General features: G+C 50.9%; 7 protein-coding genes across 7 annotated transcripts; 3 read left to right on the plus strand and 4 right to left on the minus strand.

Annotated features, from left to right (window-relative positions):
- Positions 1 to 1559: 1559 nt before the first annotated feature.
- LOZ57_001759 (uncharacterized protein) lies at positions 1560 to 2112 on the minus strand (the record flags this gene model as incomplete). The annotated part of the gene is made up of 3 exons (XM_049250842.1): positions 1560 to 1619; positions 1676 to 1992; positions 2055 to 2112. The coding sequence occupies 3 exons, from the start codon at positions 2110 to 2112 to the stop codon at positions 1560 to 1562; spliced, it is 435 nt and encodes a 144-aa protein (XP_049110426.1).
- Positions 2113 to 4281: 2169 nt separating this feature from the next.
- LOZ57_001760 (uncharacterized protein) lies at positions 4282 to 6125 on the plus strand (the record flags this gene model as incomplete). Its single annotated transcript, XM_049250843.1, has 4 exons — positions 4282 to 4379; positions 4446 to 4700; positions 4767 to 5176; positions 5242 to 6125. The coding sequence occupies 4 exons, from the start codon at positions 4282 to 4284 to the stop codon at positions 6123 to 6125; spliced, it is 1647 nt and encodes a 548-aa protein (XP_049110427.1).
- A 664-nt stretch (positions 6126 to 6789) lies between these two features.
- LOZ57_001761 (uncharacterized protein) lies at positions 6790 to 7354 on the minus strand (the record flags this gene model as incomplete). The annotated part of the gene is made up of 3 exons (XM_049250844.1): positions 6790 to 6846; positions 6972 to 7095; positions 7191 to 7354. The coding sequence occupies 3 exons, from the start codon at positions 7352 to 7354 to the stop codon at positions 6790 to 6792; spliced, it is 345 nt and encodes a 114-aa protein (XP_049110428.1).
- Positions 7355 to 8015: 661 nt separating this feature from the next.
- On the minus strand, positions 8016 to 10791 carry LOZ57_001762 (uncharacterized protein; the record flags this gene model as incomplete). The annotated part of the gene is made up of 6 exons (XM_049250845.1): positions 8016 to 8971; positions 9023 to 9245; positions 9314 to 9535; positions 9588 to 9788; positions 9846 to 10163; positions 10213 to 10791. The coding sequence occupies 6 exons, from the start codon at positions 10789 to 10791 to the stop codon at positions 8016 to 8018; spliced, it is 2499 nt and encodes an 832-aa protein (XP_049110429.1).
- A 1685-nt stretch (positions 10792 to 12476) lies between these two features.
- Positions 12477 to 13342, plus strand: NAS2 (putative 26S proteasome regulatory subunit; the record flags this gene model as incomplete). The annotated part of the gene is made up of 4 exons (XM_049250846.1): positions 12477 to 12581; positions 12668 to 12740; positions 12802 to 13157; positions 13211 to 13342. The coding sequence occupies 4 exons, from the start codon at positions 12477 to 12479 to the stop codon at positions 13340 to 13342; spliced, it is 666 nt and encodes a 221-aa protein (XP_049110430.1).
- Positions 13343 to 13946: 604 nt separating this feature from the next.
- On the plus strand, positions 13947 to 14953 carry GSP1 (GTP-binding nuclear protein gsp1/Ran; the record flags this gene model as incomplete). The annotated part of the gene is made up of 5 exons (XM_049250847.1): positions 13947 to 14018; positions 14201 to 14293; positions 14350 to 14503; positions 14567 to 14772; positions 14822 to 14953. 5 exons carry the CDS (start codon positions 13947 to 13949, stop codon positions 14951 to 14953), a joined length of 657 nt encoding a protein of 218 aa, XP_049110431.1.
- Positions 14954 to 15828: 875 nt separating this feature from the next.
- Positions 15829 to 19024, minus strand: LOZ57_001765 (uncharacterized protein; the record flags this gene model as incomplete). Its single annotated transcript, XM_049250848.1, has 4 exons — positions 15829 to 15855; positions 15917 to 17359; positions 17413 to 18184; positions 18243 to 19024. The coding sequence occupies 4 exons, from the start codon at positions 19022 to 19024 to the stop codon at positions 15829 to 15831; spliced, it is 3024 nt and encodes a 1007-aa protein (XP_049110432.1).
- Between the last annotated feature and the right edge of the window lie 459 nt (positions 19025 to 19483).

Consider the following 19483-nt stretch of genomic DNA (forward strand, 5'->3'; position numbering starts at 1 on the left):
ACTCCGTAACCACATGCATAAACATCCAAAAACTAACTACTCCATACTCCGTCCCATAGTTAGTTAATCTCAACTCTCATCCGGCACAAACCCCCTTTCCTCCCTCCGGCGCACAACCCACGCGCCCAACTCGCTCCACACCGCCAGCTTCTCCGCCATCGACATACCCGCGGCCAGCCCGCTCGTGGACGTAGCCACAAACACCGGCGCGCCCGGCCAGCCCGCGGGCTCATCCACGCCCACATTCTCACTCTCCGCCTGCCAACCATACGCAAAGCCGTCAGCACGGCGCAAGCCCCGGCCGCGACGCACGCGCCACACGGCGTCCCACACGCCCTTGCCCACCAGCGCGACGGCGTCGGGGCGGCACGCGCGCACGGAGTGTTCGAGCGCGCGCGCGCCGGCCGCCAGCTCGGCGCGGCTCAGCATGCTGGCGTCGCGCGTCGGGCGCGTGACGAGGTTGGTGTTGCCGAGGCCGTAGAGCGCCGGCAGGCGGTAGGTGTCGCGCGGCGGGTGGCGGCGCGAGGTCAGGCCCGAGCCGTGCAGCAGCTTCCAGTACAGGTTGGACGGGTGCGCGTACACGAAGCCCGTGCGGCCGGTGAGCAGGCCCGGGTTGACGCCGACGAGGAGGAGGATTAGGTTGGGCGGGGTGGTGTCGCGGAGGAGGTTGATGGGGGAGGGCGAGGCGGATGGGGAGGAGCGGGTGCGTTTGGCGGGCGGGCGGGAGGGCGATGAGGAGGGTGTGTGGGCTTCGGCTTCGTGTTCGTCTTCGCCTTCCGGGTCTGCGTATCGTCGCTTGAGCGGCGACGCGGTGGTGGAGCGAGGCCGGTCGGGGGAGAGGCTGTGGCGGAACTTGTCGAGGGCGCCGTTGAACGAGGCGGCGGGCGCGGAGCGGAGGATGTCCTCGTTGGACGGCATCGCAGGTAGGCCGGGTGGAGAGTGGAGAGGGTTCAGATTAATTAATTAGTTACTTAACGGCCAAGCATCGCCGTTGCCCGTCGTGTCTTACTTATCCGTCGCGGTGGAATAGCAATTTATTATAGAGTTGACAGGTTGACTGAGATACACGCGCGGAGACTAGTCGGTGGCGCCGAAGACGCCCGAGACAATGTCTAGATCGTGATCCCCCAACGGCGCGACAGGTGGTCAACGGCTGTCAGATTGGAGCGCACCCAACGGGGCCGTAGCTACGTTTGCTAGATAATTCTCATCGTAATAATTTTTGAATTGTTTTGAGGGAGTATCGTGTCGCTATATGTGCATATATATACAGCCCATGCGCAAGGACTCTCGAATGCGCAATACCACACGCAGGCGCGGTATCCGCCACAGACTACGGCATGTTCACACGCCCACACCGCAACTGTACCAAAAAAGAAAAAGAAATCCTCAATGTATATATCTACAAGTCGTCAGAAAGGGGGGAGGGGGACGTTCAAATGATCCACGGCTCGATCAGTTCAGCAAAAAAGAAATGAAAAGAAAAAAAAAAAAAAAAGGTTAGAGTCCATGCATGCATGAGCTATCAAAGTCATGAAAGCATCGGGAAAATTAGATCATTAGACTTTCGTTATTCGGCCTGGTTTCTGGGGCAAGGTCCACGGTTCGGGGCAAACGACCTGTGAGAAATCAGCCTGAGGTGTCCCAGTACGTGTGAGGAAGTGGAGATTCTCACCTCGCCTTCGCTGTACGCCCAAAAGTACACGACCATCCCCACAATGTAGTAGATGGCGGGGTTCGTGCCCTGGTAGAGCAGGCCAGCAAGCAGAGTGCTGACGGGCAGCAGGAGCAGTCGAACCTCGATGCTGCGGTGGATCATGGAGCCGGCGAGAGGCTTGAAAGGCCATTCGAGGGCGATGCCGAGCAGGCCGAAGATGACGTTGAAGACCTGCAGGATGGGGATGGGCTTGACGGCGCCGTCGAGGTTTTTCGTGATAAAGTCCCAGAACACCTTGGGCCAGAAGAAGCCGTGGACGCCGGCGGCAAATTGGACTGCAGGATGGATGTTAGACAGGCGAGCAAAAAACAAAGAGGCCAGGACTTCCACAACGTACAGACGGCAGCGGTGAGGACGATTAGCCGCGCCAGATGGTTCTTGATTAGTTTTCCCATGATTGCTTGCCCTGGGTCCCAGACGTGGGCGTGCGGGGTGTTTGTTCAGTCCTCCACCAACAACGACGACGACGACAAAGGCACGGAGCGTGCAGCCAAACAAAGACAATAAAAAGAGAAAGAGAAAGAGAACAGACGTGCAAAAGCAGGCCTCGCGCGAGGACTCAGGTCAGCACGGAGGAGCGGCCGTCAACACAGCGAATGGACAGTGGAATGGCGAGCCAGCGAGCATTCGACTATTGCTGACAGCGGCGGCGAGGCATGGCAGTGATAAACGGCAGCAGGAAGGCGAAAAAGGGGCGCGGGCAGCAGATTTTGATGGATTCGCAGGCTAGTCCGGCGCGTGTGTGGCATTGACCAGCGGCCTGTTTCCTTTGGGGGAGGGAGGAATGGAAGGGGAGGCGTCTGGTGTGCCTCAGGGCTGATACAGCAGATGTGACAGCGGTACCAGCACGGCCAAGTCGCACGATTGGGGGGAACGAGAGCAAGAAGCAAGAATAGCGTTCACGCGGGCGGGACTAGGGCAGGCAGGCCAGGGCCAGTCAGCAGGCATGAACACGACGCGAGGTCTGGGCCACACCTGGGGCGAGGGCGCGAAGCATTGGCGGCGCTCCTGGAATCTGGCGCGGAGCGGGTGGCGCAGAGACAAAACAGAGGCGTGTAGCAGCGAGATGAGGTAGATAATGGACTAGTAGTTCGTTAAGAATGGTGAGAATGCGATGGACGGGCGAGAGAGTAGTAGTAGTAGCGATGGGCACAGCGACAGCCGGGTGCGCAAGCGAGGGGAGCGAGCGAGCGGGTTCTGCAGCGGCTGCAGGGCTCGGCGGGACAGACGGTGAGCAGCAGCACAAACAGCGCTTCTCGAAGGCAAGCGGCCAATCAGCGCACAGAACCGGGCTGGCGCCGGGGCCAGGCGGGGCCAGGCGGGGCGGTGATTGGCGGGCAGGCCATGTGGGGCGGGGCAGGCCGCTAGCCGGGTTGGGGCGGTGACATAAGCTGGGCGACTAGCCCAAGCGAGCGTCGCATGCATGGCGTGACGTGACGTGACGGGCGTGACGGGGCGTACTGGGCGGGCGGCAGGCGATCCTGCGCATGGACTTGGAGTATTATTCGTATTAGAGTTCGCCAGGCACTCCCACCCTCGCTAGGTTCGGTGCCTGCCACTCACCCACCGCTAAATTTAGCCGTTCTTCACGCCCGCCGATCCGCCCGCTCGACTGACAGCACGGTCGCTCACTCTCGCTGAGATGATGACCACCACCACCACCACCACCACCACGCCTAACTACCGGCTTACCTGGTTGCTGCTACTCCATACTCAACCACCCACCTACCAGCGCTAGTTACACGCCATCGCCTGCTGCCCACCCCCCGGGCCAAACTCGCCCCGTCGCATCAGTGCCGCAGCCGCTGCGAATTCTCCGCTCTGAGACACGAACTGCCCCGGAACCGCTCCCTCGCCCAACCCGCCCGCACGCCCGCCGCTTCACCCCAGCTGCTGTCTGCCCGCTCCTCAATTTCGCTACGCCCTCACCTCTCTCTACAAACAAACACACATCGCTTTCCCTCGCTTGTGCGCTCTCACACTTCTCTCCCTTCGCTACCTCTCTTCCCTCGCCATGTCCAGCCCGCCGTCGTGACCGCCGTCCCGGAAGATCGTCTCTCTCCCACGAACCACGCTGCCTGCCTGCCTGCCTGCCTGCCCGCGAAAACTCTCCGTCCGCCCAGGGGAAAGCTTGACGCTTGTGTCCCGATCCAGCCTCGCGAAACCCCGTCGCCCGCCCTCCTCTGCTCGCGCCCGCACCCGCCAGACCCGACCCAACCGTCTGATATCGCTTCTCAATCTGCTACACCTGGCCCTGCTTCACCTCCCTTAATATTGATGCTCCCCGGCCCTGCCCTAGCGTCGAACGCCGCTCTTCCTCGTCTCTTCCTTTTCTTTCTTTTTTGGCCCTCTTATGTCATTGGCCTCTTGTCCGCCCTCTGCCTGCCGCCCGCTCGTTCTCTTATTACCAACCTCCGCGCCGAGATTGGACTCCTGACGCCCCAGCGGCTCCCTGTTCTCTCTCTTCGCTCTTTTCTTTCTTCTCTCTCTCTCTTTCTTTCTTTCCTGTCGCTCTTCTGTGAACAACCCTCTCCGTGCATGGGAATTGCCTGACGCCCGGCATCATGGAGCATTCAACGTGGCGCCGGCACTTCGGTGGCTCGAAGCTCCTCTTCTACTTTCTTTTCTACGGTTTGCACATTGGCATTTTCATTTTTGGATGGTATGCGCTCCCTGCCCTACTCCAGACCAGAGTCCTTCCTCTTCGTGATCGCTGACCTCCGTCCAGGTACAAGCAGGCCGCGGATATCCGACTCGCTCCCCTTAATACCCTACAGTTCTCCGTGTGGATTTCGCGAGGCGCCGGCTTGGTGCTCTCCGTCGATGGCGCTCTCATTCTCCTCCCCATGTGCAGGACGCTGCTGCGATACGTCAGACCCAAGTTCAGATGGCTTCCACTCGACGAGTCGCAGTGGTTCCACCGACAAGTTGCTTATTCTATGCTTTTCTTCAGTTTGGTGCATACCATCGCTCATTATGTCAAGTAAGTTGGTTTTTTTTTTCTTTCAATCGGAGCCAGAAAACCGCTTTACTAATGCAGAATCCTCAGCTTTTTCAACGTCGAGAAAACCCAGGTCCGCAAGGAAACCGCTGTCCAGATTCATTACACCCAGGCCGGCGGTATCACGGGCCACATCATGCTCTTGTGCATGCTTCTAATGTACACCACCGCCCACGCCCGCATCAGGCAGCAAGCCTTCGAGACCTTCTGGTACACCCATCATCTTTTCATCCCATTCATGCTTGGCCTCTACACTCATGCCACTGGCTGCTTCGTGCGTGACACTCTGAAGCCCATCTCTCCACTTGCCGGTGACGAATTCTGGAACCACTGTATTGGCTACGAAGGCTGGAGATGGGAGCTGTGGGGCGGTGGCATCTACCTCATCGAGCGACTGTATCGCGAAGTGCGTGCTGCACGAGAGACCAAGATTACAAAGGTCGTTAGACACCCATACGGTACGCCTTGCTCGAATTTCTATGATTACCTTTTTGAGCTTTGGATACTAACAATCTTCCGCCAGACGCCATGGAAATCCAGTTCAGCAAGCCAAGCATGAAATATAAAGCCGGACAGTGGCTGTTCATTCAGGTTCCCGGCATTTCGCGCGCCCAGTGGCATCCTTTCACTATCACATCCTGCCCCTTTGACCCCTACATCAGTATCCACATCCGCCAAGTTGGGGACTGGACCAAGGCTCTTGGAAACCGTCTAGGTTGCGGTCCCGAGCAATCCAAGGATATCAACGGCCTTGACCCTCTTGGAATGTACGAAATTGCCGTGCAGAATGGTCAGACCATGCCCAAGATCCGCATTGACGGCCCCTACGGCGCCCCCGCCGAGGACGTCTTCGACAACGAAATCGCCGTGCTCATTGGCACGGGTATCGGCGTGACGCCCTGGGCCGCCATCCTCAAGAACATCTGGCACCTCCGCGCGGGACCCAACCCGCCCACGCGCCTGCGCCGCGTCGAGTTCATCTGGATCTGCCGCGACACCAGCTCCTTCGAGTGGTTCCACGCGCTGCTGTCCTCGCTGGAATCGCAGTCGGCCGCCGACGCCCGCGCCGGCCAGCAGTTCCTACGCATCCACACCTACCTCACGCAGCGCTTCGACCAGGACACCGCCGCCAACATCATGCTGAACTCCGTCGGCCAGCAGGTCGATCCGCTGACCGAGCTGCGCACCGGCACCAAGTTCGGTCGCCCGGACTTCCGCAGCTTCTTCACCGCCCTGCGTTCCGGCCTCGTCGACCAGACCTACATGCCCGGCCTCGACGCCTCGCTGCGGACCGACGTCGGCGTGTACTTCTGCGGGCCCAATGTCGCCGCCAAGGAGATCAGAAAGGCGGCCAAGGAGTGCACGTCGCGAGAGGTGCGCTTCAGGTTCTGGAAAGAACACTTCTAAGGGCGATGTCAAAGCGAGGTGGATCACCCTCCGTAAAACTACTTTTTTTTTTCCCTTTTCCCTTTTTTGGTCTTTTTTTTTCTCTTTCTTTCTTGGTGTTTATCGTTGCCTTGTACTCCGTATTCCATCATGATCTGTACGTCCCAATGCGTCTTATATTTTCCCCCGTCATCTTTGTGTATAACTTACCCCTTTTTCTTATGTCGCCGCCTGCGTTTCTGGCGACGCCGATTCTCCAAATACCCCCTTTTACCCTCCGTGCGACGCTATATATATATATATATTCCCTGTACCTACTGACGAGAGAAGACCTTCTGATTCCTGACATATGCTTCACACACTCTGGATGCTACAATTTGGGCTGGTCCCAACCCGCGATGATCGCTAAAAAAGAAAATGAGCCTTGGACATGTAGTTAATCAATTTGCATATAGTATGTAGAACAAACAATGGGGCGGTCCGTGGTCCTTTTTTCCTCCCTCCCTCCCCCCTTGTTGCTGTATATAGCATAAGACAAGACATGCATATTCATCCCCGTAGCAGCATGGCTGGTCTGGCACTCTGTTCCAACATACCCTGTCCACACACGTCATGCATCCCTACGTCATACGCCCCCTTTCCTTCTACCACCCAGCAGAAACGGCTCGCGTTCCCGTCGCACTAACTAACGCGACATGTACACCCCCTTGGAATCATTCTTCGATCCATTACGTTCTCGGTTCTGCGGTTTTTCGTCAGCTCAAGACTCTTCTCACACACACACACTCTCTCTCTCTCTATGTCAAGAAAGACATGCAGGAGCTGCATGGTGTGATGTGTAGTTAGTTAGTTAGTTAAATGACCCACCTCGCTCTCCTGGATCTCGCCCTTCTCCAGAATCTTCGTCACGACGTCGTCCTCGTTGGACGTGCCGAACTCGCTCTCCAGCAGCGCCTTGCTGGCGCCGTCGTAGATGCCCTGCGCGCCTTGCCTGGGTCGTTCGAACAAAAAAAAATTGGAGATCAGCAATGGCTTTGTGCGGTGAATGAATGAATGAAAGAAAGAAAAGAAAGAAAGGCCCCATACCGATGCGTGCAAAACACCTTGAAGCCGTTGACCACCTGCGATAGCGGGATCGACCGGTCCTTTCTCCAGTTCTGCACCGCCGCCACGTCCTCGACGAACACCACGAAGTCGTCGTGGTCGCCCTTGTAGAAGACCTTGTAGACGTCGATGTTGCCGCGGGCCATTGTCACGTCTGTTGGTTTTTTTTTTTTTCTTCTCGATGATCGTGGGGACTTGGTTGACTAGGACGGTAATAATGGTAGCTAGCTAGATAATGAAAATGCGAGCGGATTCTTTTGCAAATCGGTGTGTCTTTGTATAGGTATGTAACTAGTTATGGATATATCTCGTGAAGAACGACGGGAATATGCGCGGGTATGGAGTCAATTGCAGCCTCTCTTTCTCCCGTGGAAAAGTCAAGCACATATATAGCGCCAGCCCGGGCCTACATCATTGCCCTGGGAATTGTTGGCCGAGCCCGCGGAGTACCTGCTTCCGCCATACAAAATGGCGGAGCGCTGATGTCACCCGCCCGCCCTCAACGACGTCATCTTCGTCATAGGCGACGATCCGCCCAAAACGCTTGTCTGTCATCGACCTCGCGCTCTCTGTGCACCGGCCCAACGGCAATTATGCTGACCTATGGAATCCACTGCCGTCTATAATGTACGTGCGCGACTACGGCAGAACAATGGTGCTGTATTTAGAGACATGTCTCTGGTCTTTTGCGTTCTAAGTACAAGATTTTTTACTTCGCAAATTTCAACCTCCAAATTCGACTCCCCCGCTCACAAATGTCGTCCGCCATAAGAAAACCCTTTGGCATAACTGATCCTCGCCACTTTCTCATACCTCAACCGACTTGAAGCGACGAGATCTGCTAGGAGAGCCCGTTCTGAACAAAGCCACACTCAGCCGCTTGCGCAAGCTTTGTTTCATCGCTTTTGGAAGAATTTCAACTGGTCCTTGTCCGGAATCGCACTCAGTTGACATTGAGTATTTCTTGCGAAGCGACATGAATCCTCGACGCTGGGATCTAGGAGTTTCAATAATGGTACTTTTCAGATCAAACTTGTCGGCTTCTTCATCCTGGTCTTTCTCTTTTTCTAGAGAAGGGCTGCTGGGGTCATCCTCGTCGTCCTCCTTATTGTTGGCGTCATCCTTTTGAATTGTGAACTGCTCTATGCTCTTAGTTCTTACAATCATCCGGTTGCTATTAGCGCGTCGACCAAATTGTGGCAAACTCGTAAGTCTTCCCATCAATGCGTCAGTCGAGGATCGCATAAAGGCCTCCCCGAGGCCTTGAACTGGCATCCCTGGATATGGGATGATATCGCGTGTCCAAACATCCGAGAGTCGTTTCTCTAGCTTGACTCGTTTTTGTCTTTTTGGGGCGATAACAATGTCTCGTTCAGCGTTTTGGACAGACTGGGACCTCCCCAATGGCGGGCGGTTTGATTGATTGATGGGTATCGCGGAAGTGCCCTTGATATAAATACGCTGGTAGTCCGGACTGGCGAGCGTCACCAAAGTACCGTGAATGGAAGTACGACGCGCGACTCCAAGGAGGCGGTCATTCACTATCATAGCCTGGAGTGGCTTTATATCGAAATACAGGCTCGATTTCCCTCTAGGACTTCCAGCACCAGGCTGTGTGCTATTTTCAGGAGCCATTTCCAATATCAAATGTCGGACCCACTCGCTTTCTTCCTTTGCTGAACAGGCACTGAACATTAGCTCCACGAGGTTTTCCTCGAAATTAAAAACAAGTTTCCAGGAATAAGGTGTGGCACAATGCAGGCCTATCAACGGTCAAAACTTGAAGCATTGAGCAACATGAGAACATCACATACCTATTCCATTGACTGTCTCCTCCAACCTTGCTCCACCGAGGAAAACGATTCCCATAACTCTGAACTTCTCCCGATCACTACTTGAAATAGCTAGTAGCAAGTGGGATCCAAATAATGCACATGCCATGTATACCCCATTCACCATATCACGAGCCTGGTAAGTGATATGAAGTGCTCCGCACACTTTGATTGGCCCAAATACCTTGAGCAGATCGCGATATTCCTGGAAACTTAGTTAGGCCATATACACAAGGTTTTCCAGTAGGAGGCTGCGGGAGTTGCACGCTGTACCTCGTTCGAAGGGAATTCAAGCTTCAGCTGAAGCTCCATTGTCTGCCTTAGCCGACTTAAGGTGAGACGGTCTGCAGAGCTGCTGTTAACATCTGCCGTCACTTCAACGACCTTTTGATATACCCCCTGAAGTATCTCGTGCGTGGTCGGACAGTGTGACGCCGGGGTACATTTGAGCAAGTCGGATAGGAAGAGCTGATACTTGCAAAGCCTTTGCACTGGCTATCACCGTATATATTAGTATTCGCTATCTTAAACTCCGAATTACCCATACCTGTATAAGAAGGTCACTTATGGTTCGGGCGTGATTGGCATATTTTTCTCGCGAGCTGAGCGGCTGAACGGTTCGGAATAAGGCTTCAAGGCCCTGGTCATATGCTTGCCAATTTTGTTTTGAGTGTCTGAACACCTCAACCTCAGTTTGCAGCAATGGGTATTTTGCAATATATTCTCTGTATATCAAAAATCTCGGCAGCTGCGATGCGTAATGTTAGCAATTGTCTCCTAAATGTAGATTTATGTGGGAGGCTACATGTGCTTCTATGATGCTTGCTATATCGGCCGCCTCTTTTGGAGCAGCGGCAGCAATTCTGAGAGGCTGACTTCGCGAGCTTGCTTGTCCACGCGGCTTTCTAGGATCCAAAAATACATTATTCGTGCCTGAAGGAGCTGAAGAGTTCGCATTGCCACGCTTGACTTGACGACTTCTGCTTGCTGAAAAGAACACTGAGCTTGACTGGGAAGAATTCGGGCGATGTAGGAAGCGATCTAGCAAGCTCTCATGAAGAGTGATGAGTGAATCGACACAACGGCGGACGGCGGACGGAGTGATGAAGACCAGTGAGAGGCCCTGGATACCTGTTAGACAGTGCAATAGATTTAACTTGACAACATTTTACCTGTGACAGATTCCTTAATATTGCGATGTAAGAAGTTTCCGTGTCAATCAACTCTTGAATGACTCTGTGCCTCCTAACTGCGTGACTCCAGGCGAGTTCATCGAGGGAGACACTTGTACTAAGCTTATTGCTTTCCATTGATCTTCGGGGATCGGAGCCAGAAAAGGTACTGCTGCGATGATGGCTGCTCCCTTGAGTATTTGATCGTCCTCGATTCAAAACGCTCAAGCTTGCCAGGCTCATAGTAGCTGTCTTGATACTATGCAGAAACGAAGAGGATGTCACGAAGGAAGCGTCGTCACGGCTAATTCGCTGTTCAGAGAACATGCGATAGCTCTCATCTAGACCCTCATCCTCGGGCCAATCGGTCACAAAACGCGTGGGTCCTCGAGAAAAGCCACTTCTGCTGTTTCGGATACTTCTGACCCAGCTCCTGAAACCAGAGGATGAACGCGCCTCCCTTGAGCTTGCTTCAGTGGCCTCGATCACACCCTCACCGATTGTATCGAGAAGATTGGCATCCGGATAGTTCTCCAAGATGAACTCTTCTAGGGTGCCTTCTTCCGTGCTTGGGCTCATAATGGCCAATCCACCACATCCATGAAGCAAGAGAAAATGAGAACAAGTGTGAACAAGAGAAAAATGCACGAGAAGAACAGAAACCTGCTCTTCTGAAAACATCGCATCACTAGACCCGCGTAACGGCCAAATTGGGGAAAGGGCGACAGAGGCTCGGCGGTGATGAAGGGATCACTGACGAACAAAGATAGGAGAGGAGGTATGCCTTCCAGCTAGTTTAGCGTTTTGTGAGAAATCCGGGGCACCAGAGCTATGGGAGCAGCCCAGTTTACATATTCTTTATCAGGTAAAGAACAGAGCAATAGCGGGAAGAATAGTTGCTTGCTTGTGTACCAGAGGGAGTACTCAGTGAGTTTTTTTATAATCGTCTCAACCAATCTCCTGGGTGATTTTGGCCTAGCACTGAAACTCGGCACTACAATATCCCAAATGGTATACAAATTATTCACCTATCTCCCCGAAGCATACCTGACAGAGGCACACTTTTTTGGAGGTTTCTCATTCCAAGCTATCGTGTACATGTACTCTCACAACAGCGATTCTGTGAGGTCCAACATGAGTGTGGTAGACGATGGGCCCTTTGTTTTGTTGAACAGTGGTTTTACCGTGTCCGTAGACCTATTCTCTTATTCTTTCTTATTTTCTCGCAACTTGGATAATCACCCCTAAAAGAGTCTTAGAAGGCGCCTATGTGAAGACTGTCCAGGACCTCTAACTGTGCATCATCTCTATTCCTAACAAAGATGTTGAACTATGTGAAGAATGAGATGTAGCCTTTACGTCCTTGAGAATATAGTACTCATAATCTCGAAGTCCTTCGGCCATTACTTCGAGAGCAACATGTCTCTTGCCTCGCAAACCACCCAGACAGTTAAAAAGTCACCAAGGCAAGGTTTATGCTCCGCCCGATCTTGACTGGTTTAGAGTCTATCTAACACAAATGCAAGAGAGAACCTGTGTTGGGTATAAGGTAGACTGTACTTCACGGGGCATATTCATTAATATCAGAAGGGAACTCCTCACGGTTTACAAAATCACCGTAGTGGCTCGTTTAAGCATGGGTTCTCGGGATAGTGAGAGAACGATTGACAGCTTGCGTTTATCCCAGTAATTCAAGGTATTTGATGACAGCATTAGCGGTTTCGAAGGGTGATAAGTATGTATGTATGTATGCTTCTATAATGATAAAGCCAAGGGTTAGGATTCGAGATGTAGAAAACCATTAAAACAACATGTGTGTAGTACTAGCCTGGAATGCAAAAATCAGACCAATGTTGATGTACTCGGCATTGTTGCTTAGTATCGGAGCACCAATTTCACCTCCCTTAAAGCGTGGTATTAACTATGATCACTTTTATCTAATATGAGAGTGTTCCTGTTTTGCGCCAGTGAACGGCCACAAGTGCAGATAGATGCCTCCGCTGAGTCGCTGACTGAAGAAATTCAATCTGGAGCTTGGTTTGGGCGGGGCTTGGCGTTGAGCTAGTTAACTATCTGGTTTTGACTGGGTTCATGTCGGATATCATTAACCACGCGGTTGGTGGCGGAGGTGAGCTCGACGTCATTGCAGGATTATCCTCTTCTGACCATGAAAACCCCCTTTGCAAAGCTAAGGAGTCTCTGATATGGGAATACCTATGGATGAACTACACGCTCCGACTGTGCCATCTGGCCCCACCTCTGGCATGGGCGCGGGGAGAGATATCTCAAGACTCAGTATCAACGAACTTTACCACGAAAAGGAGAATATCGAAGCGGAGTTAAAGGCGCTTAGTGGGATTCTTCAGTTTGTAAGCTTTGTTGATTCTTGTTATTTCTCCACCCCCTGGACAAATTCATACAGACACTTGGGTTGACTTGACCTTACCTCTGCTAGCATGGAGTAACTATGGAAACACCCTTGCTCACTTTCGATGGATACCCAAGGGATGACCTTGATATTGCTCAGAGTATGAGTTTATCCTCCAGGTTGTAGGCATGGCTTGCTAATGATATTTGGGAACTTATCAGTTCGCACCACGCGGAGTCGAATAATCCACCTCCGTAATGATCACAAGGCAGTTATGTCGAAGCTTGAGCAGGGGGTGCATGCCTATTTTGCAGATATTAAAGATCGCGAGGCTCGAGGGGAGATGTCTGGTAATGCTCCGATGCCCGCTGCCGTTTCTGAGCGTACCGACACCGCTTCGGGGCAAAACGACCTGGAAGAAACACCATTTGTAAGGGTCAATAGTGTGGCAGATGGTAGTCCAGCAGCGCAAGCAGGACTGAAGGCTGGTGATAAGATTCGAAGTTTTGGGACTGTTAACTGGATGAACCACGAGAATCTTAAAAAGATCTCGGAAGTTGTTACGAATAGTGAAGGGGTGAGTCGAGTATACTACAACTTGAAAAAGCATTGCTTATAGTACCGTGATAGGTGCCTTTAATAGTCAAAGTTGTAAGACCTAGTGAACCTGGCCAAAATGTCACGGATCTCATCTTGCAACTCACTCCTCGTCGCGACTGGGGAGGGCGGGGGTTACTGGGGTGCCATCTAGTTCCGCTATGAGTTACAACAGCTCGACTTGCCTTCATAACTCTGAAATATTCTTCCGCGCATACGTAACATGATCTAGGAATACCAAAGCACTGTATATTTATGGGAAGTGGTTCAACGCTACCACAACTGGTGTGTAACCCATGGGCTAGGGATGAAGCTTGAAGTTGGCGGGGTTTGGAGGCTCAAGTGTAGGTTTAGAATTAAATTCAGTGTCCTCCTTGATGAAGATGCAATGCGCCGCCTCAATAATAAACCGAGCAGTGCTAGAAACATATTTCCAATCCCCACTGCAAGTTTGCCCACTGTGGCCGCTCTCGCCCGCCGGATAGCATTTTTGGGCCGCTGAGTCAGAATTCACGTGATGCCCAGTGCCCAACAACCGTTTTTGTTTGGCTGCGACGACGCCGCCTGAATTGTTGCTCTCCTGCTTGATAAAATTCCATCACCAACCCAACCCACCACCACCCGCATTCTATCTCTCCCCCCCTTCCTGCTCTTCGGCCCCACGCACCAGACTCAAGTGCATCGGACGGCTCTCTACCCTGAGCTCTGAAACATCCTTTTTGCCTTTTTTTCCTTTTTCTCTGCGTACTAATACCACATCTCCACCACTATGGCTGCTCCCCAAAACCAAGGCACACCTACTTTCAAATTGGTGCTTGTTGGTGATGGTGGTACAGGCAAGGTGAGAATCCTAACATGTTACTGCATTTGTTTGGTCTTTTGCTTTGCTTCGAGTTTTAACGCTGTGCGGGCAGTCAACTGCCGACTACCCCGCGTTGGCCACCCTGATGTCCCTCACTGATCTCGACTTGGTTATCGAGCGAGGTAAAACGCGCTTGCTGACCATTACATTTATCGACATAGACCACTTTCGTCAAACGCCATCTTACTGGTGAATTCGAGAAAAAATACATTGCCACACTTGGCGTCGAAGTCCACCCTCTCGGCTTCACTACGGTACGTTGCTATCGGTCGCGTGTGTACCTTCTATAATCCTCTAACAATATGAATAGAACCTGGGTCCCATCCAGTTCGATGTGTGGGATACCGCCGGCCAAGAGAAATTCGGTGGTCTCAGAGATGGTTACTACATCAATGGCCAGTGCGGTATTATCATGTTCGACGTTACTTCGCGTATCACGTATAAAAATGTTCCCTCCTGGCACCGTAAGTGACAATTTAGTTTCAGAGTTCCTAGTTTTCTTACGATAGAGACTAATTGTGATCTAGGCGATTTGACCCGCGTCTGCGAGAATATCCCAATCGTCCTCTGTGGCAACAAGGTCGATGTTAAGGAACGTAAAGTTAAGGCTAAGACGATTACTTTCCACCGCAAGAAGAACCTCCAATACTACGATATCTCTGCCAAGTCCAACTACAACTTCGAAAAGCCATTTTTGTGGCTCGCTAGAAAACTTGTTGGTAACCAGACTCTGGTTAGTATTCTCTGATATGGAAATTATATTTTTTTAACATTGTTTTTAGGACTTTGTTGCCGCACCCGCCCTCGCTCCTCCTGAAGTTGAAGTTAACCATGCTCTCCTCGAGGAACAGCGGCTGGAGATGGAACGGGCTGCTCAGATGCCTTTGCCTGATGAAGAAGATGGTGACTTGTAAAGTGATTGGTTAAAACTTGAAATTATGAGGGTGATCTGGAGCGCAGAGTGAATGGAGAAAGGGTCAATTTTCTTCCTGTTACAAAACCTGCGAAACAAAATCACAATACTACTATGAAGTTTCAATAATTTGAAAAATATTTTAGACGGCAGGATGCAAAAAAAGGAACCCATCAACCCTACTTGATTTAATGATCTATGGATTTTATGCGAACAATGATAATAGGAGAAGCTTCACGCTCTTGGGCTGAAACAGGGGAGCATGTTATTGCTGTTCATTTTTAAAAGTCAAAGTAGCCTTTGATATCCATTGTAAACAGAGTGCAACAAATCAACTCCGTGGGCATCCTGCTCTATAGAGGGGTGAGGGGGCTGGCGAGAGTTTATGGAGCAGCTTCAAAATATGACTGTATTTCGAGTAGAAGTGATAATACTAAGGTTAAATCAATGAGCCCGATATACAGAAAGAAATGTCAAAAAGGCTGGCTTGCATCATGCACCGAAACGCGAGGAGATGTCCTTATTGCAGATGAGCTTGTTGGTTCCATGCTCGATGACACTCCAGCAGAATACTATGCTAGTGATGTTTTTTTTTTTGTAGAAAGCCACTGCAGAAGTAAAAGCTGAATGAACACTGAAAATACAATCCGGATACAATGCAGGGGGGTATGGTAATGCGAAAAAATGACTATTGCCACCCATAAGCGACCCAGAATGATCCTTACGCATCGAGAGAACAGCACGCCAGAATCGGCACCAGTCAAAAAGAAAGAAAGGAAAAGAAAATCGTTTGTTGGAAGGGACTGTACGAGAATTGGCAATACAGGAAAACAAGAATTGCCTTTGCTGTTGATTGGGAGTATGTTGCCTCAAAATCTACCGTCCGCGGTTTCGAGGGACGTTCTATCATACAGTTAGCCATCAATTGGTGTCATTGTGAGCGAAGGCAAAGCGGATAGCTTACAAACAAAAAAGCAAGTTCATGAACCTCCAAACGACCAAGTTTCATACTTGCTTTCTCATCCAGCGCACTCTCAATCAACTCTCTTTTCTCTTCCTGTAATTGGAGAATCCGGTCTTCAACCGTATTCTGAACAAGGATCCGATGTACTGTAACTGGCCGGGTTTGGCCAATGCGATGGGCTCGATCAATTGCTTGGTCTTCAACGTACGGATTCCAAAAGGGGTCGAAAATGATGACCTGAGACGCAGAAACGAGATTTAGCCCGGAATTACCCGCTTTCAAGGAAACAAGCATGATTCTGCAATTTGAATTGTCCGTAAAATCCAGCACTGCTCCATTGCGCTCCACTGGACTCATGCTACCGTCATATCGTCGATATCCCCACCTCTCTCTCGCTATGGGAACCTCTAGAAGGTCGAGAAGAGACGTGAATTGGCTGAAGATGATCACTTTTTCACCATTACCTTGGCTTTCGATATCACGAATAATCTCAAGGGCCTTTTCTATCTTCGTACTGGTTTCCCAGTTCTTCTTTAAGTGCCGTATATATTTTCTCTTCGCTTTGGCGTTTCTCAGACCTGCACGCTTGAGGTCGACTAGGTACTTCTTATCTTCCTTTACCGTACCTGTTCGCTTCCTCTTCTTAGGCTTTGGAATAACGTCTGTTTCAGCGTCGATAAAAGTATATGACGGCTCTGCCTCTGAATCGTCCGAATCTTCGTCGGAAGTATCACTTTCTTCATTGTCGTCATTGTTATTTTCAACCGTATCAACATAGTCCCCGGTAACAAACACTTTTTGAAAGGAATTGCTGTCTGTGACCTTTTTGGGGTCAATTCTAGCACGGCAATTAGGGCACTTAATCTCAAGTATTCCATCTATGCCCTGCACCACAGCTCTAGAGGGATCAGATATCTTTGAGAAACACTCCGCACAGATATTATGCCCACAAGGAAAGAAAATAATTGCATTGTCCACAGCGTCAATACACACAGGGCATTCAACGTCTCCATTCTGTGTCAAGCGTGTGACAACTTCATTGCTAAGTAACTTCGCATTACCTATCAGATCAATATTGCCTATATTGATTGCAAGGTCCGGCCTAGCAATCTTTACTAAGTGTGGGTGACAGCACGCCTGACGGAGTCGAAGCAACATAACTAAAACGTTAGAATAGTGTCGGCCTACGGTGCCGGCATCTAGGTAGTTGGTGAATTGGGATCGAGTCCGAGCTTCCAAAATATTGTAAACCCTTGTTTCATCTTCGCTAAATACCACATGAATCTTTTCGATCGTTTTGGGTGGTAATTGCAAGATGGGTTGCCCATTGATTTTTGAGGTCTTAGTTCGACGAAGAAGAGTGGCTTTTAGCAGAGCTTGTAGCCTTTTCATGGCATCATGTTGATCTTTTCGGCTGCCGCTCTGGAGAGGGCGGGAGAATGCCTGCATCCAAATCAATTTCAACCCATGTCGCTAATACAATGGGATGGGCTTACCGTATTAAACCTTTCTAAATGATTATACGGCCCGATGCGAAGAAATCGAAGCAAGGAGTAAAGCTCCTTAATACAGTTCATCATTGGAGTCCCGCTCATGCACCATCGATAGGTAGACTCGATATAACAACATGCCTGGGCGGCTTTAGTTTTCCTATTTTTAATACATTGAGCTTCATCCAGAATGACACGGTGCCACTTTGACTGTTCTCCAAAGACCGATAGTTTAGAGTGAAGCGGATGACTTTGATAAAGATTAGGAGTTTGGCGAGCAACAAGGTCAAGCTGCTCCCTACGTCCGAATTCCGAGGCGACTGTACCGTAGGATGTTAGTACAACATCATATTTTCTTAAGATAGAAAATGGTGTGGTTTTCTTGTCTCCGTGAAGGATATACACGGAGAGCTGAGAGCCAGTTTTAATCTTTTGTTCGATTTCCCGCTTCCACTGATGCATCAAGAAAACAGGGGCAACGACAAGTGTAGCCTTGCAACTGAAATCACTTGAGGGCCGAGAGAGGATGAGAGCTAGAGCCTGTATAGTTTTCCCGAGGCCCATATCATCAGCTAAAATTCCCCCACGATTTGAGCCCTCTTCCATTGATTTCATCCACGCCAGTCCAAGTTTCTGGTGTTCCATCAACGTATATTTCATTGCTCTAGGTGTGCCTTCGCAGTTGCGTTCTAGATCCTGGTCTGGTCGAATATTGTCAAGAAGCTTCCTCAGCTCTACATTTGCTTCATCCTGAGAGCGTGTGCCATCATATATTCCTCTTTAGCAAAACTTTTTGTTAGCTTTAATCTAAGACGAAGAAGTCGGAATTGACATACCCTAATTGAGGCGCAAGGCCATTGAGAATAGGAGCAAAAGGTATATGGGGTAGGGAAATATTGGGGAGCGCTTGCTGCGGAATTACATTCAGATAGCCATTTAGTGAAGAGCTGTCGACTTTCCTGTGTTGAATATGTGATGCATTGGTGGCAGTAGCGGGAAGAAATGCCGAAGATGTGAACGGGCGTTGCATGAACTCCTCTCCATGCATTGGGGTGGCGGAAGGGGCATTAACGGAGTTATACCCAGGATAAGGGGCACGCGGCATCTGTTGTTGTCGATAATGTAGGGGTTGATACTGAGAAGAGACAGCTGTCAATGGCTGGGCTGCACCTTGAGTTTCAGTCCCAACTGTATGAGACGACGAAGCGACTATAACTGGCTTATCGTGGGTAAGGTCAATACATTCGACTTCAAAATTAGCCGTATTCTTGCGATTGGCGTTTTCGGTTTTCAACTGAAATGAGCCTATGAGCATACCAGGCGACACGGAAGCTTCCGCCTGCTGGGAGGCTCGTGACCTCGGGATGGCGGTTAAAGTCAGGTAGGAGGATTGGCGAATCGTGGAGAGACTCGAAGACGGCTGTATTGGAGATCCGGACTCGTATACAGGTACGCTGCCGCCAACTGAAGCTTCAGGAACGGCTTCATCGCTGCGCTCTTGTGCTTTGCGCGCCTCCAGCCACCGCTCTGCGTCCAAGGATTCTTTCAAAAAATCCTCATCTTCTGACAGACCTACGTCGCGAAGCAAGTTAAAGCTGTCTCCTTTCGATGACTCCATTTTCAAAGCGTCAAGTAGATGGCCTGCTGAGCAAGTTCAAAGAGGGAGGTGAAGCATTCTTCTGAGAAGAGGCTTTACGCTGTAGAAAAGAGGGCTGAATGACGTTTTGAATAGCCCGCAGCAGGGGGGAGCATAATGTAGCTATTGGGCTACAGTGAGGTTTGTGGTGCCAATAAATTTCCACTGCTTAGTTAACTATGTCACTCTGCAGCACGATACGTAGGGGGCGGTGGGCCGGCTAGTCTGAAACAGAGACTAGGGCAGAGCCGCAGTCGCCCCAGGTCCGATTACATAACCGACGCTAGCTTATGTCATCGGCGCCAGGTAGCAATGATTCCGTAAGACACATGCCAGCTCGACGTCGATGGCGGCGACCTTTGCTGTAGTGGGAGAATTCGGCCAGTCTTCTCTGTTATGTTTTGCAAAGTTATACTCCTACTACACATATCTTACCCGACT

The sequence above is a fragment of the Ophidiomyces ophidiicola genome (genome assembly GCF_022830035.1).
Source record: "Ophidiomyces ophidiicola strain CBS 122913 chromosome Unknown scaffold_4, whole genome shotgun sequence".
NCBI classification, from domain to species: Eukaryota; Fungi; Ascomycota; class Eurotiomycetes; order Onygenales; family Onygenaceae; genus Ophidiomyces; species Ophidiomyces ophidiicola.